Genomic DNA, 27,668 nt, shown 5'->3' on the forward strand with positions numbered 1-27,668 from the left:
CGTGCTCTTTCCAGTTGTACTGATTTTAAATGTGTGCATTTTAAATAATCTTCCTATTATCGTCTAGATTTGGCAAAGTGAATGTTGGGACTTCTTCATTCTCTTTCTTTCCCCCCAATTTTTTAGTTATGGATGTACAGGCATTTGAAAGGCTTTTGGGACCTTGTATGGAAATAATGAAAAGGAACATTGCGAACTATGAAGAACAGCTAGTTGCTCTCTTTGGAACAAACATGGACATTTCCGATCCCAGTGCATGAAGTGCAGAACGAAGCCACACGATCTGTTCATGAGAAATAGCACAGTAGTGGTTAGTCCACTGATAAATGTGTCTATCTTTCTGTAGATGCTAAGCATTTTTTTTGTGATTTTACAGGGGATTGGGTTTGTTGGCATTTTATTTTATTTTCCCAACTTTTATTTGCGTGTTTTTACACTGTCGTTCAAGTGTATAAGTAAACACGGCCGAGAAATCATTCTGTTGGCCTGACCTTAAAGGATTGAGCCCACCAGTAACTCAGCTTCTAGGTAACACTCCGAAAAGATCAACCCCATAAGTCTTTCATTTTTCAATGGGAATTTGCAATCTTATGTGCAGTTTTTGGGTTATAACCATTTGACACCTCTAAAAAAAAAAAAAAGACCATGTCTTCTATAATAAAGTTACTAACATTTCTTTTAAATAAGTCCGTGATTGCAATCCAAACTCTTTGTACATACTAGCATGTCTCTTTATTTCCCCTACCCCACCCCACCCAAAGAACAGGTCTTTGCTTTCTACTTTTGGAGAAACATGTTTGTTGGTAAATAGCAGTGATGGCTGTTAAGAGAGCTCCGCTTCACCTAAATAATACAGAACCCTTTGAACTGCAGCATATCTGTGGAATAAACGCATTCCTACTTGTTAAATAGTTAATGGTTTTTGTTAAATATCTGGAGGTAAAAAGAATAAATAGGTTGGGGTATTTGCCACTGACATAAACTAAAGTCAGGGTTTCGTCCATATGTCAGATAAATGTGGTATATTGAAAACGTTAGTGCACCAGTGTTCACAAGTATCTAGTATAGAAGGCTCTATATTTGGCTTGCTGGCTCTTTGAACGGGCTTTATTTAAGGTGGTATTTATAAAAGTAGTTACCAGAAGCCTTCCAAACAGCAAACCATGGCTTTGTATTCATGATCAGTTTTATGAGCTAGGTCTGAGATTTGCTTTGTATTTTTGTTTTTAAAGTCCACTTGATTTTATAATAAAATGTCAGATTTCATTTAGGTATGTATGAAAGATACTGTAATACCTTACAAGATGTGGAAGATTTATGTAATGCATCTATTTTTAGTTGCACTTGATTTATATATGTGGTATTGATTATTTAGACTTGAGCTGGATCTTCACTGAAAAAAGTTAATTTTGATTTAAGGAAAAGTAACTTTGCATAGGCAATGGTCATAATCTTGTATATAATTTGCATAAAACATAGTCTTCAAAGCAGTTTTAATCCTGGTATAATCTGGGATTAGGATTGCAGTGTCACAAGAACGGTCCTCAGTTAAACTGAATTACCTGGATTTGGGGTGTCCTTATTCCACATGGTTTTATTCCCTTTTAAAAAAACAACAACACACAATATGTTTACTTTTGTGAAAAGATTCCCCCTTGTTTCAGATTCAGTGAACTTGGACAGTTCCTACCCTATAAACTGGTTTTAGCTGAAATAATGTAAATGGTGCCTTAGGCCACTGCAGCTAAAGCCAGATCTAATCTGGTCATGCTGTCCTCCACCTGCCTCTGGTGCAGGGATGTGCTGGTTTTCAGTGAATGGAGTGGTTCAAGGAATTCGTGGAACAGGGCCACAAAGAATGTATGGAATGGTCTGCAAGGGCAAAGGTCTAACACTGTAGCTAGGTCTAATTTTTGCCTGCTACAGTCAATCTAACCAGTTTGATTCAAAATAACCATGCAGAAAAAGAGTACCAGTTTTTAAAAAGTGTTGTCTTCCTTGGAAAAAAGGCTATCACTCTGCCTTCAACATAGAATACTGTTTTAGCCAGCCTTGTAAATAAGCTTACAAAGTGTTTAACTAGCCTGCTAGAGGCTAACAAAAGAGGGGCAATGAGCTCTGTCCCTCCTCCAGCAGCCCATTGCATTTCTGCCTTGTGCCATCTTGCTGGGCACAGAGTAGTCTACTAGCTTGTTAGCATAGATTTCCATGCACTCAACCACACAGAATTCATTCTCACCTATAGCTACCAGGCTAGTGCTTAAATACAAGGCTGGCACACAGTGATTTCTTCCATTTGGGGCTGGAGAGAGAGTATTAACCTTGCAGTGCATATGTACGTTAGTGTAACAGTATATGGAACAGCTAGTGATTGGTACAAATGAAAAAGAAATGTACAATTATACAACAATATTATCAGTGTTACATAATTTATATCATATGTTGTGATATAAATGACCAAGTGTCAACTTTTTACATAATCTTCCTGATAAAGCTCCTTTGTTCTTTGATTTGAAAAAGTGGTTGTGTTGTATACTAGGAAGAAACATCACAAAGTAAACTCCGTGGCCTGGATGCAAAGAACTACACTACTAGTTTCATATGCGGAAGGGAGCGTGTTTCTTGAAAAGAAGTAGTCTGTATTACCAAAAAAGGGACTTTCAAAAGCCGTAGAGTGTGGCAAGTTCGTTCTTCAAAGTAAAACGAAATCACACCTGCAGTAGCTCTTTGGATCCTGACCAACAACTTTTATGTTTCTAACTGATTATTCTTAAATATTATGTATTAGTTCAGTGGGGTTTTTTTGGGGGGGGGACATTATGAATTACCTATGCGATAGTGAGTTCCACTCAAAGCCTACAGAAACACCAGTGTCACTTCTGTACCTTTGAAATATCCTAGACATACACAAACACTGTACGTATTGGACACTATAGATTCAACATTTCACAAACCACACTATGCACCATTAAGATTTCTGTAGAATTCCTCCACCTCCTGCAATGAATATTAGGGCTGCAATGCACAAATGCACACTTCCAGTCACTGAAAGCTGGTTTGCTTCTGGTAGTGTGTAGATTTAAAAATTAAGCCACCAGGATCCTACTTGGTCCTACCCCTTAGCAAGGCATGATCACACATTAAATAGAACAGCCATCTGTAAGAGAAAACAGGTTTACGTGTACAGAACTATCCTATCATGAGTACAAAAGACTGGGTTTTTTTGCGGGGGGAGGGTAGTTTGCAAGGGGGGGGGAGGTCCCAGCAGCTAGCCCCTGTCTTTTTGTGCTGTGTGTGTTAGTAGATGATCACTACTGTCAGCTTTGAGAGTATCAATGGTTTGTTAGGCAGGGCCCAGGGAAGTGCCTCTTCCCACCCACCTTCCAACGCTGTCAGAGCTGGGAGTGATGATCGACTCTTGGGAGAGCTCCACAAGCACAGATTAGATGTGTGGCCATCTGCCTGGCGGCTGGTTATTTGTACTGAGGTCAACAATGTGAATAGTTCAGCTGGGAATGTAGAGTAGCTTATCTCGCTAAGGAATTTGCATGCTATGGTTTGGAATATGGGTACCCAAAGTAGCCTAGGCAGTGGGGCTTTGTGACAGCCCTTCTCAGCAGTGGGGTTGCCCATGGACCTTGTTATGGCATAGACAGAATCAGGCCTGCCTTGGTTTGCCATTCTTCCTATCTTCCAGCTCTTTTCTTGGTACGGCCAGTATAGTGCAGAAGTTGAGCCTTCATCCAGGAAAAGAGTTACATTTCTAGATAAGCCATGAAGAAATTATCACAGGATGTTGTTGTGATAAATGAATACATAAATGCACCTTGGGAAATGTGAGAGGGGGGGGGGGAGCCACACAATTGTCCTTTGACCAGGGACATCTTAAATTTATGTGGAAAGGGAACGTGACATCAGGATATGTTCGTAGTTTTGTATCTCAAATGGACTTCTATATGTAAAAAAAACAACCACTTATTTGTCTTTTTAAAAGTAAGATTCCCATGCACACATACCTGGAAGTGTGTACACCCAGCGTGCTTGGATTGTACATTACCCCAGCCAGGGGTGCCAACTTGAATAAAATATTTGGGGAGGGCAGTTAAGCCCCAGCCTGCATAATCAATCACAAGACACGGCACATGCACACCATTTGAATCAACTTTTGGGGGGCACCCCCTCAAATATTTTATTGAAGGGGGCGAAGGGATCTCAGCCCCTAGGAGTTGGCTCCTATGACCCCAATCTGTGTCTAGCACACTCCCAAGACCACCTGGAAGCCTCCTGTTTTATGTAATGTTGGTATAGAATCTGCACGCATAGGCCAAAAACTGCACAGTTGTTACACCTCAAAATCGGGGGTTAAAGATCACATGGGTTGGAGTTGACTTCATTGAAAAGTTATGAGATTCATTGAAATGTGAGATGGTGGCACACATGCGTAGGGCTAAGGGTTTAAATATTCCAAATGATGAAGATTTAAGTAAAATAGCTTGAGCATATGCATTGCAAGAAGACGGTTCAGTTGCTGGCATCCCCAATTTGAAAAAAGGATTTGGTGTAGAAGAATGCTATCTCTGCCTGAAGCTTTAGAAAGCCGCTGCTACTGTATCTCATACTGAACTAGGGGGACCAATAGTTTAATACAGTAGGTATATTCCTGTGTACAAATGTCACTGCTGTAAAATTGTGCCACTTCTTCCTAGAGAAACTAGCTAAAGCCTAAAACAAGAATATATTCCAACAGCATCACAACACCTTCCTGTAAAGGATGATGTTTAGAGGCCTGTGTTAAATTAGCCATCCAGGAGCATATAGAGGAAGTAACAGCTGTATTTTGAACTTAATTGGTTTTAGGAGTTATTGCTTTTGATACGTGTGTGTGTGTGTGTTTGGAATACTTTTAGAATATGGAAAATAACGATCTGCCCTGCACCTTTTCGATAGAGCAGAGTTTTAAAAACAACAAGAAGGAAATATTCTTAATTTCCCTTAAAGACGTTTGTGTGCCACTCCCCTTTCCTGAATGTTAGTATTCTGTCTTTTTATTGATGCCTCTTTTTTATGGTACCTACGAATTGTGGAGATTTACAATGTACAAAATTAATAAATAATTTTGAATATAGAATATTTGTCATGAGTCTGTGGATTGCATTATCAGATCAGTTCAAACATTTCATATATCTGCCCTGGATCTTTTGTGATTCAAAGAGCATGGTTCGTATGACGTTTATTCACATTGTTGTTGAATTTATATATGAACAAGACCCTTGCACTCCCTCTGCTGGGCATGATTTGAGTAAGAATGTTTGAATTGGTGTCTTCCATTCTGAAACTTCCTGAGAGCCCATATGGAATGAGCCTTACTAATGCCAGTGACATTTTAAAGGGTGATAAGGAACATCAACCACAGCTGTGTTTGAAATATGCAACTAGTTAGCTGTAGAAACCAAATACTAACATCTGTTCCAGTTCAACCAGCTGGTAAGAGAGCCTAATGACTGTTCTTCTTAACTCCCAAATTAGTATGTCAGTCAGGGCACCTTCTCACGTTGCCTCAGGAACATGGATGACCATTTTTGTGACAACATGCCATGTTGCTGAAGTAGCTCTCTGTGTATTGGAGCCAAGTGAGCAGGGGCCAGTCATGTGGATCATTTGCATCTGATCATTGTCCTCATTCCCAGCCAAGTAATATGGGAAAGGCTCACAAGATTGAATCTGTGTTGGTGGTTCCTGTTGACAGTTAATGCACCCTGTTTATATGTGGGTGTATAGTAACTTTTTATTTTACAAACAATAAAATATAAAAATATATTTTATTTTTATATAACTTTTATAAACAAAGATCCTAGGAATAATGATAGAAATGAATAGATTAGGTCTTCTCATGTCATTTGTATATCAACTACAGAATGCACATTTAACTAGTAAAGTTTTAAAAAAAGTATCTTAAACATTTCAAAAGAAAACATTACAAAAGGAAGTATAATATAAAATGTCCATTTAAAACAGCACAATTAGTAAGAGAATAAAATATTATCGTAAGCATAGAACGTATCTGCTGCTGTTGCTGCCACTTCTGCCAATGGTAGTTCTCAGCCAGGCTCCCAAGCCAGGTTGAAAAAAGCCCTGCAAGGCAGGAAAACAGGTCTTCCAGGATTCACAGCCAAAACATACTCTCTCTCCTTTTTATAGCTTTCCTTTAGTGCTCATCAATGATGCTGGCATATGCTTGGGCTTGTTTGTAACTTTCCTAAGCTGTTGTTTACAGTTTAATTTCTATTATGTGCTTTAAAATAACCTTCAAGCATGCTGGAGTAATTTAATTCTCCTGACTTTCTTTTTCAACTTCCCTCTTGAAATTTAGGACGCCTCTGGACTGGTGGTTTTCGGTATGTGTATTCTGCAAAATGCACTGATGGTGCATTAAAGATGGGTTCATACTGGATACATTGTTCTGGTTTAATAGGCGTCCCCCAATATTCCTGTACTGTATTATTGCCATCTGTACTATAGCACAAAATAAGCAGGACAAAAATAGACCCCAGAACTTAGAAAAGGTACAAGATTTTAGTGTGAAACTATGGGTCATGCACCTATTTTGAAAAAAGCAGTATGACCACCCCAAAACATATGCTGCTTCAAATGCTACTCTGTTGAGAGAAATGGAGCATTCTGCATAAAACACTTTGGCCTTAAATAATCGAAACAGATTGGAAAACAGTCTTCTAGCGGTTTGGTTATACGGTTTAGGAGGTATTTATTTATTAAAGTAAGGAGGTATATATTTATTAAAGTTTTCAATAATAATACAATAAAAATCAAAAAGTAAAAAAAACAAAAATAACAAAAATACAAAAATGAAAATAATTAAAAAACACATAAAGTTTCCATTACTTATTTTTCATTAACATTTTCCCCAGACCTCCTCATACCACCCCTTTTTTGTATTCCAATTCAAATTATTAGTTCAGCAAATCCTTATTAATAAATTTTAACCTATTTCTAAATCTTTTTTTCCCATATTCTCTTAAAGCATTACAGCTGGAAACCACTTAATTTCTATCCGACATCATTCTAACATTCATTAATTTTGCAATATTTCTGTAGATAGTCTTTAAATTTCTTCCAATCTTCTTCTGCCGACTTGAACCATCTCGAGGCGATACGGAGAAGAGGAGCGCTTCTCCTCGCTGCTGTGTTTGACTTAAAGGGTCCCTGCAGGGCCACAATATGCTGGTTGAACAAATACACGTGTCCCTAAGAGTCTTGTTTACCAACGACCGAGAGCCTTCTGGGAAATGGTGTTCATCAGCCCTGCGCTTAGCTAGCTTATAAGACGAAGAGAAACAACAAATCCCACTGTCCTCTGCGGCTCGGGAGGCTGGCCAACACTTATTTACGACTCTGCGTTCGGGATGACTGGCAGGGCCTCCCGTCCAACCGAAGGCGCGGAAGGACATCAAAACAAGTCTGTTTTCCACGGAGGAAACCTGACAGGCATTCGCAAGATCCAATGAGCAGAAAGAAGCATTTGATGGGCGTCCGCCGGAGCCATTGGGAGCCCCAAGTCCATAAAAAGGCGGGCGGGGCTTTCCCGAGAGAGAGAGAGAGAAAGAGAGAGGGCGGGGAAAGAGAAAGCTGAAGGGAGTCCTGTAATGGCGACGGGTTTGGTAAGTAGCGAGAAGTTTTGGAGCGAGCGTGAGGGGCGCTCAGGAAGGGACGGGGACGGACAGTCAGGGAACGAGTTGTTTTGAAGGCTTTTCTTTCTCGCCTGAGGGCCGTCGCGGTGTGGCGGGCAGAGGGGAAGCTTTTTTGTTGGCGGTCACTTTGTGAGGTGCCGAAAAACGGCTGAGGAGAAAAGGAGGGGAGGAAGAAGACGGGCGCGACTCCACGGGGGGGGGGCAGACGCCCGCCAATACGGCAACGGGCAAGCTGCCACAGGCGAGGCGGGCGTCAGACCTAAGGAGAGCCCCCCCCCCCACTTCTGTTTCTCCTTTTTTGCCCCCTCCGCCTCGCCCTGCGTGAAGAGACCCGCTTGTTGATTTGTCCAGCTGAGGGGAACGGGCCCTTATCTCGACGCCCGAGAGCGTTTCCCCGCTCAGCTGTGGGGCGCGGGCCCCTTTCCCCGCCCCCACCCGAAGCCTCGTCCTGTTGTTACGCACTTCTGAATGAATGGGGCCTTTGGGCGCATGCGCCGTGTCCTGCGAGGAAAAAGTTTATAAACAAGGAGCGGGCGGGCGGGGGGGGAAGAGAGGATGAGCGCTCCTCTTCCAGGCAATGGTCCACGTGACCAGAGAGGGGGCGGAGGGAGAGCCGCTCGCGAGGCTCCGCCCGCTTTTCGGCGCTCTGTTAAAGGGACCAATCGGAGCCCCGCGGCTCGTGCTCTCGCGCGTGACTCCCAACCGCCTCCCTCCCCTCTCGCGAGGCGCGTGACACATACTTGTTCCTGTTCTTGTTTTGCGCAGATCCCGAGACGCTGCGTGCGCGCGGGGGGGGGGGAGGGAAGGGGCGGAGCTGACAGTGACAGAAGCGCAGCAGGAGGAGTTGGCTGGATCAGGGCTGGCCGCCCCTTCCACTTTCTCGGCTTGTATAACAGCGGGAAGTAGTGTCTCAATTAAGTAACCGCACAGCTGCATCCAGCTTCTCTCTCTCCTCCCTTGTGCAAACGGGGCATGTTTCGTAGAGTCGTAGAACAGACAGTAGGGTTGGAAGGGACCCCCCCTCTCCCATGGTCATCTTGTCCAGCCTTCAAATGCAGGAATCTCGACTAAAGCCTCTCCGTGACAGAGGGCCATCCATCCTCTACTTTAGAACCTGATTTTTTAAAAAAAATTAAAACAATTGTACGTTTGTGTCGTGAAGCATCCTGAGATCTGTAGATGAAGAGTGGTATTCAAATTTAATAATAATAATAATAACACTATTCAAGGAAGGAGAGTCCAAAACCTCACGAGGGAGACGGTTCCACTGTCAGAAAGTCCCTCCTGATGTTTAGTCAGGATTTCCTTTCCTGGAACTTGAAGCCATTGTTTTGGGTCCTACCCTCTGGAGCAAGAGAAAGTAAGGTTGCTCCATGTGACAGCCCCTTAGATATTTGAAGGTTGCTGTCATATCTCTTCTCCAAGTCCTTATCACCAGACTAGACATACCCAACCCCCTCAACTGTTCCTCATAAGGCTTGGTTTCTAGACCCTTGATAATGTTCCTGACCCTTCTTTAACTTTGAGCTGCATGAAGATGGCAAGCCAAATAGAAGCCAGAGGGGGTGCACTAGGGCAAGCATGGCTGTAGGGAGGACCAGAGGGTCACTGGTGGCTACTGTTGTCTCTAGCTGTGAAGATACCATTGTTTCTGCACTGCCCCCCTTTCTTCCCACCTTTGACCTTTTTGGGGAGTGGGGAGGGAACACTGAATCTACCAAGTGAGAAGAATCTTTCTGTGACTTGCCTTGTGCTGCTTTGATGGTTGCTGGTGAATAAAGTGAGACAGGAGAAAGCTTTGTGGTGGTGGTTTTTTCTTCTTCTTTAAAATAAAGATGTGTGCGTGTTACAGGAAGCGCTGTCCTGTGGCTGGCTCACTGAGACGTGTAAGGGTATCTTTGACAGCAGGATACATGTTTTCAAATGCACTTGGTTTCCTTGCCTGTTATGATTTTAAGCAGATAGGTAGCCGTGTTGGTCTGCCATAGTCAAAACAAAAAAAAATCCTTCCAGTAGCACCTTAAAGACCAACTAAGTTAGTTCTTGGTATGAGCTTTCGTGTGCATGCACACTTCTTTCGTGTGTGTATCTGAAAGCTCATACCAAGAACTAACTTAGTTGGTCTTTAAGGTGCTACTGGAAGGAATTTTTTTTGTTATGATTTTAAGCATGCATCATTTGTGCGAGTGTCCAATAGGAACATGTGAAGCAATCTTAAGAGTGCATTTGTTGTTTCTTTATAATGTTGAATGAATTGAACACTGCCAAAACCTACTTGAAATGAAATGCAACAGGTTTAAAAATGCAGTGGATATCTTCAGGTGAATAGAAATGTAAAATACGAGTTTATGGTAAGAGCCGCAATGGCAAGTAATATTGCATCAGATGGTAATCTCATCTGCTTGCTAACTGCACAACAGAGGTTGTGAATTCATCTGCAGGTTAAAGGTTTTAAAATATTAAAAGTTTTTATTTCAATCAAAATGTTTATTCGGCTTTACGCCCATCATGAAACACAACAAAACAAAACAAATAAAACGGCGGACTCGTACAAACCACAAGTAGTATAACACAGTTCACAAAGTTTTTATTTGTTGGCAGAATGCCATCAGGGAAGTAGCCATGCAAATCTTCTTTGGGAAGGCTTTCTTATAGTGTGTGGTCAGCAACATCTTTCTACACTGTAATCTTGCCCATTTTCATATTGTGTACTGGAATGTGAATATCATTTTCTTCAGATTAAAGAAACAATGTTCAATCAATAGTTAATTCTTTTTTAAAAGATTCTTAGGACAATGGTGGAAAAGCCATCTGGGTTTTATATAATGACTTACAAGTTATTAAGGATGAAAACAGCATGAGGAAAGAAAAAAAATCCTACTTGTATGCCTTATTTGCATTTTTTGTCTCAAAATTGATTCCTTTGTGTGAAAGCTGGCATTGTTTTTCTCTAGTGGATGAGTTCAGTTTCCTCTGTAGATCTGCGCACACCTGTATATTGCTTTTCGAGCAGTCTACTCTGATTACTGACTAGTGGAGAGCTTGGCTCTATTTCCAGCCAGTATGTGGCTCTTGAGCCCTTTCCATGGACCATTTTGATAGATGGGTGGGGTTGCCCACTTACCGTATCAGTCAGCTGACATCAAGTGACCCGACAATCCTCATCTTAGGCAGCAAATGACTGCACTATGGAGTTCTGTGAGAATAAGTGGAATAGCTCTATTGTTACTTAAAAAAAACTTTTCCTTATGGATAATTTCTGTGGGCAAATTTTGAATCACAAAGTGGAGGGGGACAAGATACAATTCCTGCAGTGACTCAATTTGGCTCTTTGGCTTACTACAGTAGTTGGCTTTCTTTCTCTGAAAAGCAAAACAATATGCTAGTGAGACCTGAAACAAAATGTTGGAGTATGGAGTGCTCCTGCTCAGGTTCTAGCCAGCCATGTCCTCTTTTAGGACACACCATTCCATTTCCCTTCTCCCTCAGTTTTTGATTCCTCCTCCCTGAAAAAACACTTGGGATTAGTATGCGCACTCATCCTCATTGGTCTGTGTTTAAGTCTCTCCCCCCCCCGTTTTTTTTTCTATCTTTCTTTTTAACTAGTTCTGGAATTCCCCTGCACATGTTCCCTCTTATTTCTTAGAAGCCCCAATTTGGGTACACTGTGGTTGGCATTCACCAGCTGACTTTGTTGTTAGGAGTGATGTTGGGATATGAGTTTAAGTTGTGTGTTCATTCAGTAGCTTGAAGTTTGCAAATTTTGTCTTCCAGAGGTTTTTTTGTATAAATTATGGCTGAATCTTGCTGTTTACAGACTGCTTCTGTATTTCAAGATGCATAAAGGAAAGTGTTTACGCATGATGTTTGATTGTTGCTCTTCTGCCTTGGTTTTAATTTGTAAATTATCCATTGCTATCTTACATATGCAAAGACCTTATGGCTGGCTTTTGTTATTACTCAGAGTAACAAGTTGTTGCTTTAGAAGGGTGTGTCATTTTAGGGAGTGAAACTTAATTTTTGCAAATTTCTTCAGTGAGCAGTCTTAAAAAATTTTTTTTTGGTGTGAGGAATTCAAATCTGCCATTATGTTTGTTATTGGACAATATTTCGCTTGGTAAAGCTACATTTGATCAAAAAACACATAAATTGGAAAACCAAATAATTTTAATTTTACCTTCTGAAAATGTTAAGTACTGCTATAAAATTTTAGTTTTATCTGCATAAAACATCCTACTAAGTATACGTTACCTTGAAATCATAAAACATTAGAAAGTAATGACATCAGTTAATGAGAAATTTAAACAACAGGTTTCATCAAGTCTTGCTTTTATTCATTCTTGGATATCAGCCATTGACTTGCTTCTTGGCCTCTAATATAGCCCTCACTTTTCTCATGTGTATATACCCTGCTTGCTGCCTCTGTGACTTGTTTCTCACACCTCTCTATAAGACTGAGAATGACAGGGCCACTGTGGAACTTGCATTGGCTTGTCAGTAAACTTTTTTACTTCTGCTGTAGTAAGTTTACATGCCAAAGGAGGTTCATACACCTCGCCAGACCAGTCTTGTCAACTCCCGACAGGGATGAAGCACAAATGTCAGTTGCAGGACTGGCTGTTGGGTAGTTTCTGACATCCTCACCACTTTGTTCTCTTTGTAGTAGCCCATCACAAAGTTGGGAGTTCAGAGTTCCAATTAGGTTGCTCATATGTATGTATGTCCCCAGCCTTGTTCTGTGTTTAGAAGCCACTGTAGGTCAATTCCCTCTGGTTAGGATGGTTTTAGTAGTAGAATTATAGAGTTTGAAGGGACCCTGAGGATCATCTAGTCCAGCCCCCTGCAATGCAGGAATATGCAGCTGTCCCTTAAAGGGATCAAACCAGCATCCTTGGTGTTATCAGCACCGATGTTTTTAACACACTGATGAAGATTCTTCAACCTGTAAAAGAAGCAAAATACTCCTTTTTCTGCCTCAAATTCAGAGAAATTGAATTTAGTCAGAATAGCTCTTACTATAAAATATACTATTCCATCATTTTAACCTATAAATTCAACATATTGTTAGCATGGTTGTATAAAGAATCCTGCTGAGATGTTACTTTTGATGAATTGTGTAGTCTATGTATAACAATAATGTCAGGCAAGAGTTAGCTATGAGTCTTGGAGATATTTTAATTGGCAAAAAAAAATTATAGAGAGTTGGGGGTGATAGATCTTCATGCAGTTGTAACTGTAGCTAAGTGGCTTAATGCATGTAATTTTCTCATTCTGCTTAAGTCAGATAATTTGAAGCATCCTACCATGGTTTGGGAAGTTAAGACTAACCAGATGCCTAATGCAGTGCAGAAACTCCTGTTAGTGGTGGACAAGAGAACTTCAAGGATGAATGAATCATTGGAATTACTGAAGTGTAATGAGAACCTCCCATCTTCTCCTGGATATGCATCTTGTGATGAGCACATGGAGCTTGGTAAATACTCTGGCTTTCTTAAAATAAACTGAGTATGCATTTGTGTTACACAATGAGATTCATATAACATTCATTGGGTACCATCCAATCGTATGTAGAGTTGAGAGTGGGACTCATTTAGCCCAGATACTTTGGCCAAGATCTCGAGTGCATATTGGGTCTATGCAAGGGAATTATGCAAACTTGCTGAATTCTTATTGCATTCCCTTGAATGACTTGATTCTGTGCCAAAAAACAAATGTGTTTGGAAACTCCCTTCAGTTTGCCGTGGAGGGAAGGAGCATTGTCAGCTTGAGAATGCTGTAATAATAGCAACATGAATGTGCTGGAAGTTGGCCACAATTGGTGGATGTCTTCTGCTTCTTTGCTGATGCCATATGATTTCCTCATTTTTGAGAAGACTGTTCCCAAAGGGTGACAATATACCTTTCACTAGATGAAAATACCAAGATAAGGTTGGTTGCAAAGACTCTGGGCATTGCCAATTCCAAATATTCTAAATAATATAATATCTGTCCTATTTGAGGAACTTGCACATGAAGCTCCACCCCAGTCATGCAAGTATGAGGTGGTGCACAAATGTTGGGTTGAGTTCTTCATTGCTTGATATTATGTGTTCAGTGTACTTTTTATGAAGGGACCCTCCAGAAACATACCAAGTTGCTTGCTCTGGAGACTCCTGTGTTTAAACATAAACTCAGATGGGACAGTTCAGAACATACATATATCACCCTCCATTTCCAATGCTGTTGGCATAATTTGATAATCCCTGGCCTACGGGATAAGGAGTGTCAAAATCCCAAACCGCGTTAGCAAAAGCCTTTCCAGAAACTTGAGACAATACTGGTGTAGTTAGAAGTGTGGGCTCCCACACCCACCCAGCTCAGGACTTTGCATGTTCCCATTTTGGTGTGATGGTGCTGTGATGGGCCTTGAAGGTAGGAAATGCCCATGGACAATAGGTAATTTGTCGCCCCCCCCCCAAATCATAATAGTCAGGGAGATCGACCTTAATTGACCTGTAGACCTTAGGTTGTCCTGGTCTAATCTGTAGGAATCAATCAGACCATGTGCTCTTCTTTGCAGATGATCTTCCTGAACTGCAGGCTGTTCACACTGATTCTACCCCACCTGCACTTTTCCACCTGAGTGCTGATGTCTCGCATCAGGAATATTCAAGGCCTTCATGGAACCAGCATACCTCAAGCAGCAGTTCAGAAAATGCTTATACTTGTGAGAATGGAGTGAACTGGTTGACAGAATTGGCAAACATAGCTACTAGTCCACAGAGTCCTCTAATGCAGTGCTCTTTTTATAACAGGTGTGGTGTTGATTCACATTTCTTACATTTCTATCCATTTTGAAGCTTGCAGCAGCATTCATATTGTTTAAAGAGTTTTATTTTGCATCAAACTTTGGGATACTACCCTTTTACAACTGGAACCTCCTTGCATGGGTGGTTGTCTAAAGGCAGAGCAACTGTTTTAAACATGTAATAACATGAAACAAAAAATGTAATGGTAATTGCAGAGTCCCTGTTTTTAAAGTAGGCTTTTGACAATTATCACTTTTACTTGCTTTAGCAGTTTATTGTTTTAATTTATTTTTTGCTCCTTCTATTTGTGTGACACCCAGTCTACTTGCTTACGATCTAAATAAACCAAAATGTTGATCGCTGTTGCTTTGGGCCCCTCAGTCACTGTTCTGTAGCTGAAAGGGTGGCAGGAGGTTGGAGCTTCTAGGCTGCCCTGCCATGTAGAACACTGTAGGTCTTCAAGGAACTCACTAAGTTTATTCCCCAGCCCTCCTTTCTTTGTAGCAATGAGCATTGGTTGGACTACTTGCTGTGTTAACCTCTTTTCCATCTATGTGTTTTGGTAACTGGGGGGCAGACTGCTGTGGTGTGATAGTAGTAAAAAATTTGAGCACAGTATTTGTTGATGAAACCAAGCACATCATAGAAATGTTAGCAGCATTATATTCTATTGCCAAATACGTTTAGCCAAAGGGAGAAAAGACCTCAAAGTTACAGAGTATAATTTATTGGTCAAACACGTTCAAAGATTTTTATTTCTTCACTACTGATTTTGGTCTGTTCAAAGAAGCAACTAAGACATTACCATCTCAGAATTGTCAATAAATTACTCTTGGTGTACCTGTGATGCTTTTCCTTCTTCCCTTCCTTGAGCAATACCTGCTTATATATATATATATTTAACAATTATTTTCTAGATCATCTCCTGTTCATCTAATAGCTACAAGCAAAAGTTTACATTCCTATGCACGTCCTCCACCAGAATCCTCTCAGAGTGACTCTGGTTTTCCTAAGCATCACATTGATGAAACACCTGTCAGACATGAAAGGGTAAGCTTTGTTTATTGAACTAGCTAAAGACCAGATTTAAACTTTTTAGAAATTGAAATATCTTTACTTTGCCAGCTGCTCATTTAGATTTTTTACTTGTTTAGTGTTGGGAGCAATCTTTGTGGTAGCGTGCATAGCTTGAAGAGCTCACAATCCAAGGGAGGTACAGAATGAACTACAAAAGACCAAGCTTTATGATGTTCACTATTTTATGCTTGGCAAGTAGATTAAAACACGAGAGAAGCTGTGAAACATCAAAACACATGGAACATTGTCTTATTCATTTCTACTACTGTCAATACAGAACACTGTATTCTGATTCTTAGGGCAATTTAAAACATACATTTTTAGCATCACTTACTTTTGAGAAAAGTTGTCTTGGCAGTTTTCTATTTGCCTTAATCATGTTGCACGTGTCATTTTTGTGAGGGGGGTACACTAAGTTGGGGTGAGCTTTGTGTGTGAGAGCGAGAGAGACAGAGAGACAGGCAGACAGGCAGAAATGAGGAAAGTAGCATAGGAATGCTGAAATATGGAACTGGGTCTTTGGTTTGTGAAATATTTGTTCCATAATGTAGTTGCTACAAAGAGTCATATAAAAGATGTAAAATTTAAGAATACTTGGGAAAAGACATGGCAGCGTTTAAGTGAAATATTAGAAACCCCATGCAGCTTGGTTTTGCAAGAAAGTGAAAAGTATTTATATACTGTCCACCTAGAAATATTTTTTAAAAAACCTTTATGTGGCTTTGTTTTCTCAACAGACAACTAGTGAATCAGAGTCTGGAATTTTCTGTATGTCATCCCTGTCAGATGACGACGATCTAGGATGGTGCCACTCCTGGCCTCCAACTGTTTGGCATTGTTTCCTTAAAGGTAAAATGCCATATATTACATGGCAGGATTTAATAATTGGTTTTGCCATTTTGATGACACTCATTTTCTTTTTAATAAAACTTTAGGAACACGTTTATGCTTTCATAAAGGACGCAACAAGGAATGGGAGGATGCTGAAGATTTTGCTAGGTCCACAGCCTGTAAAAATGAAATGGATGATTCAGTGAGTACTTACAAAGTAAGTTTTTCTTTTCATATTCTTTTGTAATGACCACAGCAATTTATCAGCTGCTTGCCTGAGTTAATTTCTAAACGTTGCATGCTTTAAAGAGAGACAGACAGCAAAGGAAAGCATTTACATGCAGCCATCTTAATAGGATAGCCTGTGAGGAAGGAGTAGAAATGTATGGTTGGCTACTTGGCTGCATATCCAGGAGAAATGGCAGCTTGCTCAAGAAAAGCTGATGCTAAATTATTTGGCGATAGTGTCAAAGGGAAAGTTTCCTCTTTTGAAGTGCTGCTGCAAACTAGGCTGATTACATATGAAGGAAATCCTGCCTGGCATGTCTTGCCCATTGTGGCTGATCATATATGTAGTAAGCAAATCTAGTGACTAAAGTGAAATAAATATTAGTGGCTGAGCCAGAAATATTGTGGGAAGGAGAAAGTGACTGCTTTTGCCAAATAAATTGCACACTCTTAGTTCTTTTAGGATGAGAGTAGTTTCAATGTCCGTGTTCCTTGAATAACCAAAGCTCGCCTGTTCTACAGGGATATGGTTCTGATGGTTTGAAGTTGATATCCCATGAAGAAAGTGTTTCATTTGGCGAGTCAGTTCTAAAATTGACTTTTGATCCTGGCACAGTGACAGATGGCTTGCTTACTGTAGAGTGTAGACTAGATCATCCTTTCTATGTTAAAAACAAAGGTAAGAAATTATTATAACTACAGTATTGTAATGCATGTAGAACATCACTGTACAGTATATTCTGGTAATCCAGTCATCATCTTATTGCCATAAACTGTCATAGTCTTAAAAAAACCAATCTATTACCATGTCAAAAACTTTCTTCTTCATCTCTGCAGTCTCTTCTGTCTCTGTGCAGAAAATGTCTAAAACTTCCATGTAGATCCTCCTCAATTCTTTCAACCTCCCAAGCGTTAGTACATTTAGCGAACACCTCTAATACTAGAGACTTTTTTTCTGAGGAAAATAAAACCTTATTCCATTAGGCTTTTGGGAACTGTCAATTTTTAATGTAAGGGCCAGTGTCATACTGTTTTCATTATAATTATTTGTATGGTTTTACCAGATTTTTAAAGATATCCATATGTAAATGTTTGATTGTTTTTTAATTACTGCTTTTTCTAAGTTTCTAGCACTTCTTTTTTTATGTTAGCTGCCTTGAGTCCCTGTCAGGAAAAAAGGCAGGATATAAATAAATATAGAACAGTAGGCTTATGTTAAATGCAAATACCTGCTGGAGAAGGAGGTCTGGAACTCTTCTGGCAGGTTCCAGCATGGTAGATAGCTATGTGTAAATTAAAGCGTTTGCTATCTCTTGCAATGAAACTCATGTAGCATCCCAATGGTGAATATTTTGATTGCCATGATGTTATGCTGTAACGTTCGTTTGGTTTGTGCCATCTGAACTCCTTTATGTGCAGGCACAGCAGGTCCTAGGGTACTGGAAAAGTTTGATGTCTTCCATGATACTGAAAATCAACTGTTACCCTTGTATATTATTTGAACAAGTGAAAGCATTCAACTTCTGGGAAGAGCTTTATTTACCAAATAACCCCTGATCCTACTAAACTTAATTGTGCTCAAGTTCCCTGGAAAACAGTGCTGTTTGCGTTTACTCCCAGACATTATTCCGTTCCCTCACTGATTTCAGTAGGAGTTAAGCATGACTAACTTTAGATAACATCATACCCATGACTTTTTGGATATTGATATGGAGCAGAGGGAGAGCCGTAAGCTCTTAATTGTGCAATATTTTCCTTGCTGAAAGTGGTGAAGTCCTGTTAGATTATCCATTCCTTTGGTAGTAGGATATGTTTAAAATAAGCAATTAAAAAAATGACGTGAACGTTTTCCCCCCTGTTCTGAAGAAAATACTGAGATTCTAAAGCCTATTTCTTCCTTTTCTCTACATATGTGGTGACTCCATGACACTTTGGGCAGGTTCCTTTATGTATTTTATTTCGAATTGTAAAACACCTAGGGAAACACGAAAGGTGCAATCCTGGAAACACTAAGGGTGCAATGCCCAGGGATCATAGGATATAATGGGTCTCCCTCTCTGACATTAGAGATTCGATGCCACACTATAGAGAAAGAAATTTCGTGTCTGATTTCGTCCCCACCCACCCTGGTGCAGAAAACTCTTGCTGCCCTAGCCCAGCCCAGCCCAGAATTGGGCATGTTGAAACTGGTTCAAAGGTGCGTCAGGGAGAGTTAGGGAACAGCTTGGATCAAAAGCTGTCCTGATCCCACAACATGCTCCCAAACTCCGGGGAGAGAGAGACCAGGTCAGTAATTGATCTAAATCTCTCTTAGTAATTGTTATCCCAGTGTTCACAATGGGAGAGAAACAGTGAAAGGGAAGAGAGACTGCAAAACAGATGAATGTGTGCAAGAGCATTTCTCCAACTCACTTCTCCACTCTTAGAGCAGATCTTTGTCTGATTGCTTAAAATCGCCTTCATATTCTTGACATTTGGATTCTAAATACATTTGCTAAGGAGGAAGCCACATTTAACACAGCGGGGCTTATTTCTGAGCAGATGTATATAGAATTGTGTTTCGTGCTATTGGGACTCTAAATAAAGAAAATCTGAGTTGCTGGACTATTTATCTAATTCAAGTTTTTTTCCCATTCAGGCTGGTCATCTTTTTATCCGAGCCTGACTGTGGTTCAGCATGGAATTCCATGTTGTGAAATGCACATTGGAGATACATGTCTACCTCCAGGACACCCTGATGCCATTAATTTCGATGATTCGGGTGTGTTTGATACATTCAAAAGGTAACTCTTAAGAATGGACAGTATTTTATTTTATTTCAATTGTTTTTTGCTACCTTGAGGACTGATTGGTGGAAGAAAGACACATAAATATAACTAATAGATAAATAGTGTATGTATTAAGTTAACCATTTCTCCATGCTTTTCTTAGGTGTTACTAACAATTTGATGGTTCCTTCTATTCCAGTTTAAATTTTAAACACACACAAAAAGCAGTCAATTATGTTTCTCAGACTTTATGATTTTTTTATTCTTACAGTACCTTGAACAAGTAGCAGGTGATGGCAATCTTAAATAAAACTGTGCAGGGTTTTGGGTTTTTTTAAAAAAAAACTTTTAGAATGCAGTTTAAATGCAATATTGGATGTTATTTTTGGAAATGTGGGACACATGAACTATATTTTAGCAATTTGTTTTCTTTATTCATGGTTGACTGCATATCAGCTTTACCTGTAGTATCAATAAAAAATCTATAGAATTATCAGTTTTCTTCCACTAGGGGGTAGGAAACGACCAGTTTCAAGCCTTCAGTTAGAATGTGTGGCATGAATAAGAGATGAAATTTACCTCTAATTGATATACTAAATGAGATGGAGAACAGGATCCAGCAAATGGGAGCATTGTTAGGTGTTATTTGAGAGTTGTGATGTTAAATTCTTGAGAATAATTTTTTGGAGAATATGCTGGAGAATATTCTCGATTATTGTGAATATTAGCGAATTTTCATTTAAAATAGGAGAATATTCATTTTAATGCATTGAAAATAATCTTAATGTATTGAAAATACATGTATTCATTAATATACATGCTTATTCATGGGTAAACTTGTTCAGATGGCAACCAAAAACTGTACAGATACATTTTTTTTTGCACCAAACGTGAAATTGAAAATTCAGTGTGAATGACTCATGTTAATTACTGAGCCTGCCACTAACTGTATATTTACCATCAACTTTGAATTCTAATTATGTTGTGTATGTATGAAATGTAGCTTTTAAAGTAAAGGAACTAAAAAAAAACCTCAGGTCCGCTACATGAGTATGTTATTTAATAAGCATATCTACATGGTACAGTATTTTCAGTGCAACACTAATACAATCAATATAAAGTTTAAAATAAATGCTATTATTTCCAGAAAATAAAACACAAATAATCAGTAATGACAAGTGACATAACATCAGAAATGCAAATTGCTATCTGCTTAGACAAGTAAGGCAACATACAACATAATTTAAATTATAACTGATAAATTGTCACAAGAAATAAATTTATTTTAAAAATAGGCTTTAAGTAACAAGTGTCAAATGTTTATAAATTTATATTGACTCCTCAAACATCTTAAGAGGATAAGTCATCATCTTCATCTCCACTGGTAACAGAGCTTTCAGTTCCACACTGATCATCTGATCATAGAACAAAGTTGATGGTTGTGTAAAATTCACTGAGTTTGTTAGAAGCTGTGTTTTCTAGGAGTTTTAAGTTATTTACTAGATTTTTAAAATGTGGGTTGTAGAACTGGCTCTTACATTAGAATTTACAGTTTGTGGAGAATATTCTCATTCTCGAGATTATTCTCTGGAGAATATTCTCACCTCACATCACTATTTGAGAGTAAATCTAGACTTGAAAAATAAAACCTGCAACTTATTTTTTAAACGGATTTCTCCATTTCAGTTATGATTTTACACCGATGGATTCCTCTGCGGTTTATGTGCTAAGCAGTATGGCTCGCCAGCGCCGTGCTTCTTTATCTTGTGGAGGATCAGGAAGCCAAGACTTTGAAAGATCAGAATGCAGTACAAACTGTGGACCTGCTCAGTCATCACAGATTTCACCCAATTCTTTGTACAGTAAAGCCAGCAAAAGCCACAGCTCAGGGACTGCAAGTACTGTGAATGCCACTTCTCCCAACAAATGCAAAAGACCAATGAATGCCTTCATGCTTTTTGCCAAAAAGTACAGAGTAGAATATACTCAGATGTATCCAGGGAAAGATAACAGGTAAGGACTATGTATGCTTCTGATTGTGATTTACATTTTAAGTGCAGAGAGTTCAGATGTGGGTTGCTGGCCTGATAAACGAAATATCATTGGGGTCCTTCTATATTGCTTTTGAAAATGATTCCAAAATGGAAACTTGCATATTGATGTGGTTTGATGTAATGTTCTTTGTACAACCAAGGGTCAAGCAGTGGGTTTGTAGATGAGCTTAAAACACAGTTTCCTGGTTTGCATCTCATTGGAAACTGTGGATTAACAAACAAAGAAGTTTCGTCTAAAAAAGTAGAGAGTAATGGCATGCTGCCATTGACATAATTCACGATTACAGTACTACCGACATTTTTGATGGATGGAATGGGAAGCAGGCGGGTGGCGCCGTGGGTAAAACCTCAGCGCCTAGGGCTTGCCGATCGCATGGTCGGTGGTTTGAATCCCCGCAGCGGGGTGAGCTCCCGTCTTTCGGTCCCAGCTCCTGCCTACCTAGCAGTTCGAAAGCACCCCTAAGTGCAAGTAGATAAATAGGTACTGCTTTATAGCGGGAAGGTAAACGGCGTTTTCATGTGCTGCGCTGGTGCCGGCTCGCCAGAGCAGCTTCGTCACGCTGGCCACGTGACCCGGAAGTGTCTCCGGACAGCGCTGGCCCACGGCCTCTTAAGTGAGATGGGCGCACAACCCTAGAGTCGGACACGACTGGCCCGTACGGGCAGGGGTACCTTTACCTTAACTACATACGTCCATGATTATGGGGCGTGTTTAAAAATTTGGTTTTGTTTTATTCAATGAATGGATGGCTAACCTCTGGTCATCCAGCTGTTGTTGGGACTCTTAACTCCCATCAGCCAGTCAGCATGGCCAACAGTTGAGGATTGTGGGAGTTGTGGTCCAGCCGTACTGGAGGGCTGTAGGTTAGCCATCCCCGTTTTAAATTGAGGAACACATGCTTTCAGTTAGGAAAGTGGTGCTTAAACAAAGGGAACAGATCTCAAGATGCTTCATTGTAAGCTTTTCTCAAAGTATGCATTATATAAATCAGGCATAGGCATACTCGGCCCTCCAGATGTTTTGGGACTACAACTCCCATCATCCCTAGCTAACAGGACCAGTGGTCAGGGTTGATGGGAGTTGTAGTCCCAAAACATCTGGAGGGCCAAGATTGCATATGCCTGATATAAAATGCTAGGTGGTGTTATTGTCATGCTTGGCAGAAATGTTATGTATTCTAGGCTGCAGTCCTACAGACACTTATCTGGGAGTATGCACTGCTGAATAGCAGCCAAGGAGAACTATAGGAAGACACACAACAAACTGGTGGTTGTATTAATGTTGAATTTCTTTATCAGTGGTTTCTTTAATAACAGTATATAAGTAGCCACAAGCAGTATGTTTTGGAGACATCTTTATATGCCTAAAACAAAGTACATACCATATTTTTCTCTGTATAGGATGCACCAGAACACAGGACGTACCGGACCATAGGAGGGGGAGAACAGGGGGAAAAATCCCCCCCCCCTGCTCAGTGCCCCTTCAGCGAAGCGGCAGGAGAAACGGAGCCCCTTCCATTTCTCCTCCCGCTTCACTGAAGGGGCGCTTCGCAGCTCTCCCTCTCTGCTGAAGCCAGGAGAGTCTTGCTCTCCCGGCTTCAGCAAAAGGAACCCAAAGCCTTTGGAGCTTCAGGGATAGTCTTCAGTGATAGCTTCGGTGCACACCAACCCCTCTCGCTCTCCAGGCTTCAGCGAAAGCAACGCGAAGCCTCTGGAGCACATGCTCCCTCTGCGCTGCTATCACTGAAGTCAAGGAGTCTGCATTTGCCCCACAGGATGCACACACATTTCCCCTTAATTGTTGGGGGGGGGGAGTGCGTCCTATAGAGTGAAAAATACGGTACGTACTCTTCCAAACTCTGCAACTTTGGACTGGCCCAATGTGAACTTGCAGACACAGTGACTTCATCCATTTTTTAAAGATTATATTTATCCCACTTATCCTGACAACTAAAGAACTTTGTTGTGTGAATTATGGTAATAGATGTCTAGTTGAAATGTATTTGTATTCAGTAATAAGGAGATGCAAGCATAATGGGTATTAATTACATATGTTATCATGGTAGAAGTCTTGAATATTAAGGCCCTGTAATGAGCTGAATGCTTTGCTCTACCATCATCCATGCATACAGAAAAATAGTTTTCCAAATTTGACAAATTACTTACACATATCTTCAAAATCACGTAGGACTTCCTGCCTTTCAGTTAATTCAGTGTCACAGGATAATAAACAATTGCACCTAGCTTGAACAAGGACATTATCTGTGAACACTTGAGTGTTTTCTTGTGTATAATTTTTATCCTGTGCTATCCTCAGAAAGGAAATGGATACTAGAAAATGTTACATGTGCTGCTGGATTCCTGCACTGACTATTTCCTAAATATTTCTCCTGCAGAGCCATAAGTGTGATACTTGGTGACAGGTGGAAAAAAATGAAAAATGAAGAAAGGCGGATGTACACATTAGAAGCCAAGGCCTTGGCTGAAGAACAAAAACGTTTAAATCCCGACTGCTGGAAACGGAAACGAACAAATTCAGTATGTTTTCCCTCTACTTTGACATTTTAGCGCACATCTTGGTGCTTGGGGATTCACGTAGAATACTTCAGAACTGCTGGGCACCTGTCCCTACAATCTCTGTGAAATCTGAAATGTAACCCCATGCTTACCATCAGGCTTTCCCTTTCATAGGAAATTCATTTGTCCATGTTCAAAGTTACCCTTTTCATGATAGTGTATGATAATGCACAAAAGGCGGCGTTTTTTGCATTTCCCTGTGTAGATGCTAACATCTAAAGGTAGGGACAAGAATCTCATAGAGTTGCTTATAGCAAATGTCTAAGAAAACTAATCTGTGTATCATCATCATTCAAAAAGTCCTGCTTTGCTCTATTGAAAGAGCAATGTTTTAGCACTGACCAAGTACTCAGCCTTATGACAGCGCATCTGTCATCCCCACTCCCCCCCCCATCAATTTATTATATTGATGCCAGCACTGCCTCCTTAAGCCATAGAAGCCAGAGCTAACAAAGAGAAAATTATTTCTAAACAATAGGTGAAGCCACAAACTAGCTGAAGTCTACACAAGACCATAGAAAGGTTCTGCCTTTTACATTCTGGGCAGGTTTTGAAACCACCTTACAAAGGGGGAAAGGAATAAAGGAACACACATTTTGAGATAGGTGCTTTAAGAAAAGCCAGTTGTAGAAAGCATTTATTATGGGTTGGATCCTTAGGTTCCCTTTTAGACCAAATATTTCTGTTGTAGGAAAAGAACCTGGGTCCAATGCAATGCTTTTGGGTTAAATATATTGGCAGAAGATGACACGAAAGTTCTTCCAACAGGGTTGCCATTGGGGGGCGGGGGTTGTGTGTGGTTGTGCTGAAGCAGGTAATATACCGTATTTTTCTCACCATAGGGCACACCGGACCATAGGGCGCACCTAGTTTTGGGAGGCGGAAAACAAGAAAAAATTATTCTGAACCCCAGAAGCCAGAACAGCAAGAGGGATCTGGCTTCTGGGATACCGTGTGGCTGTTCTGGCTTCTGGGGTAACCGCGCCAAGGCTCCCCCTGCCCAAAGAGGCTGCGCAGGGCTAAAGCAGAAGCCAGGACAGACGCGTCGCTGAAGGGGCACTTCACAGGAGAGGTGCTGGGCAGAGAGGGAGAAGGCGCAGCGCCCTTCAGCAAAGCTGGAGAAGGAACAGAAGGAGACCCTTCTGTTCCTCCTCCGGCTTTGCTGGACAGGCACGTTGCTCAAGGGGCGCTGCGCCTTCTCTCTCTCTCTCTCTCTCTCTCTCTCTCTCTCTCTCTCTCTCTCTCTCTCTCTGCGCAGCGCCTCTCCTTCACAGGAGAGGTGCTGCACAGAGAGGGAGAAGGCGCAGCACCCTTCAGCAAAGCTGGAGAAGGAACAGCCTCCGGCTTCCATGACAGGCACGTTGCAGCAAAGCCAAGGAGCCTGCATTCACTCCATAGGACGCACTCACATTTCCCCTTCATTTTTGGAGGGGAAAAAGTGCGTCCTATAGAGCAAAAAATACGGTACTTCCATGTGCAAATTGAGTCTCACGCTTTGTACATCTTTCTGGTTCTCATTTTTACAGGGTTCACAATAACATTAGATCGGAATTCTTCTACAAATACATAGTGGAAGAAGACTTGATGATCAAGAATTCATGATTTGTTGTGAAGGTGCGACCATAAAATACTGGCAGCATTGAGTTGTTAGGAATGAGAATTTGCTTATTACAGTAGAGCATTAAGAAAGCTAAAAACTATCAGCATTTTAAAACCAAATTGCCTTATTTTTCTTCCAAACTACATATATGTCTATCAGGTGTAATAGGCTTGAAAATGGATATCCTGTGGTGCTAAAGAATAGTAGGAAGAGGAGCTTTGTATAAATGTTTATTTTTAAGAAAAATGCAAAAAAGGGGAATTTTAAATATGTAACCTGTTTATACATTGATTCTTATTGCTGATTAATATGCATTGCACAAACTATGTAATTAACTACAAATCTGGGAGCTGGGATTTTCTGACATAATATATGAACTTCTCGTTTGCCCAGTGCCAACAAGTTACCAGAATGTGTGGCAAAGTGGATAGGAAATGTATATACTATATGTATACTATATGTAGCAAAATTGTTATCTTTTTGGGAAGATAACACATTTATAAATTATTTGAGGTGTGATCTCTTCCCAGCAAGAATAAAAAGCAGAATTGCCAGGGCTGTTGATAAAGGCCCAGGGTTAAATTCATTACTTGCATTATCCCAAAAGAATGGTGCTTTTTGTGGTGTCACCATTTTATTCTTAAAGGGTTTTTTTTTTTTGCCGGGGGGTGGGGTGGGGACGGGTGTTCCTATGCTGCATATTTTAAAGATTTTATTTTGCCATAAGACATCTTTTATGGTGGGGACAAACTTTGCACTTACTGTAGGTGCAACATTTGCACTTTACTGTTTCCCCTCCATCTATCTAAACGTAGAGGAAATATGTTAGATTTATGGCTACTTTTGCTGTGAACATTACAACATAGCTTTTAATGTTACTAAATAAAGAGTGTGTTTCTGTTTAAGAATCACAACAATAAATTTCAGCACCTGACATGTCTATGATGTTGCTCCTATGATTTTGCACACTATATTCATGTATTTCAAGTAAATTTGTAAAATGTATTGTCTAGTATTATGTACATCAAATGAGTTGTGACTAAATGCCATTACCCATCTATAGGATTGCTACATAGGAGGAGCACTTAAAGCAAGAATGCATAGGATTTTTAATTAAGTAGATTTCCACTCGGAATATAGCATGAGTTTAAGATAAAAACATTGTTACTTCAATGTACATGGAATAAAGAATTATGTAATATGAAAAATGCGACTTTAAACCTCAAGGATCGTTGCCAAGAAGTAAATGTGTATTGTATACACAAAAGGTTTTTCTTGTGGTCAGCTTAGAAGTTCTTTACATGAAAATCTTGTTTCGGTGTCTCCAGGGAAAAGAGCCTTTTTGTGATACAAATTGCATTGGTTTCTAAATTAAAAAGTGACATTAGAACAGTATTTAAAAGTTTTTTTTATTATATATGGAAAGCTGAAGACTGCAGAGTGCATTTGATTTTCAGACATTTAAGTATTGACGTCTTATAGTTCTTGGTAGGTTTTGCAAAAGTCAGATGCTGTTTATATTAATTCTAAGTATTACCCTACCAGTACAAATTAAATATGTCAGAGGAGTTTCCATACCTTCCAAAGAACATTTTACTGAAGAGTAGACAGTGCCTTCTGAAGCAGTTGCACCATTATGGGATAGACTGGAGCAAATTCCTTTCCTTCTCTACTTCTTACTGACTGAACATAAGCTTCCAGTGCACCTCTGTTAAAAGGAAAAAACCATACTCATTAGAATCGGAAGTGTTTGTTATGTGAGCCTCTAACAACAAGCTATACGGATCACACTTTCAATTTTGCACATGTTATTTTGTAAGTCCATTCCAGCCCATTTCCACATTAAGCTGTGATTTCTGAAAGAAATGAGACTCTAGGAAAATTTGTATTTAAAAAACTTACTTGATTACAAAACACATTTAAATACAGTATTTTTTCTCCGTACATGGATATATAAACTTCTTTTATCATGCAAAACTGTATAGAAAAATTCAGAAAGATGCAAAACCTAAAAGATAATTATATTCTCAACCATATTA

General features: G+C 40.1%; 3 protein-coding genes across 6 annotated transcripts in view; 2 read left to right on the forward strand and 1 right to left on the reverse strand.

The window, feature by feature from the left end:
- Positions 1-5,128, forward strand: part of PRKAR2B (protein kinase cAMP-dependent type II regulatory subunit beta) — a 62,840-nt gene extending 57,712 nt beyond the window's left edge. The window contains exon 11 of the mRNA XM_081927757.1: positions 127-5,128. Within this exon, the coding sequence (XP_081783883.1) occupies positions 127-260 (134 nt within the window). The 3' untranslated portion in view covers positions 261-5,128. The remainder of the gene's footprint in view (positions 1-126) is intronic.
- Positions 5,129-7,545: 2,417 nt separating this feature from the next.
- HBP1 (HMG-box transcription factor 1) lies at positions 7,546-27,019 on the forward strand. Of its 2 annotated transcripts, none has more exons than XM_081927755.1 (11): positions 7,546-7,676; positions 12,987-13,179; positions 14,266-14,500; positions 15,412-15,544; positions 16,309-16,420; positions 16,507-16,619; positions 17,153-17,309; positions 19,269-19,413; positions 21,085-21,411; positions 23,849-23,990; positions 25,556-27,019. In XM_081927755.1, the coding sequence occupies exons 1-11, from the start codon at positions 7,662-7,664 to the stop codon at positions 25,565-25,567; spliced, it is 1,584 nt and encodes a 527-aa protein (XP_081783881.1). In that variant the 5' UTR covers positions 7,546-7,661; the 3' UTR covers positions 25,568-27,019. The 2 variants fall into 2 exon arrangements, with proteins under 2 accessions (XP_081783881.1, XP_081783882.1); XM_081927756.1 differs by having other exon boundaries at positions 7,552-7,676; positions 12,991-13,179.
- The window catches only part of COG5 (component of oligomeric golgi complex 5), a 170,493-nt gene continuing 159,978 nt past the window's right edge, over positions 17,154-27,668 (reverse strand). The window contains exons 22-23 of one of the 3 annotated variants that reach the window (XM_081927685.1): positions 27,208-27,337; positions 17,154-17,292 (exon numbers count right to left, since the gene is read on the reverse strand). In XM_081927685.1, coding sequence (XP_081783811.1) covers positions 27,223-27,337 — 115 coding nt within the window. In that variant the 3' untranslated portion in view covers positions 17,154-17,292; positions 27,208-27,222. Of the gene's footprint in view, positions 17,293-21,497; positions 21,657-26,367; positions 27,338-27,668 lie in introns of those variants that run through there. The other 2 variants (XM_081927686.1, XM_081927684.1) reach the window with 2 other exon arrangements.

This window comes from Podarcis melisellensis, assembly GCF_964234715.1.
Source record: "Podarcis melisellensis genome assembly, chromosome: 10".
Taxonomy (NCBI): domain Eukaryota; kingdom Metazoa; phylum Chordata; class Lepidosauria; order Squamata; family Lacertidae; genus Podarcis; species Podarcis melisellensis.

Excerpts from the sequence above, each read along its gene's own strand:
- HBP1 (XM_081927755.1), top strand. Across the intron at positions 13,180-14,265 it reads TGATGAGCACATGGAGCTTG|ATGATCTTCCTGAACTGCAG; the intron begins GTAAATACTCTG and ends TCTTCTTTGCAG. Across the intron at positions 14,501-15,411 it reads CAGTGCTCTTTTTATAACAG|ATCATCTCCTGTTCATCTAA; the intron begins GTGTGGTGTTGA and ends ATTATTTTCTAG.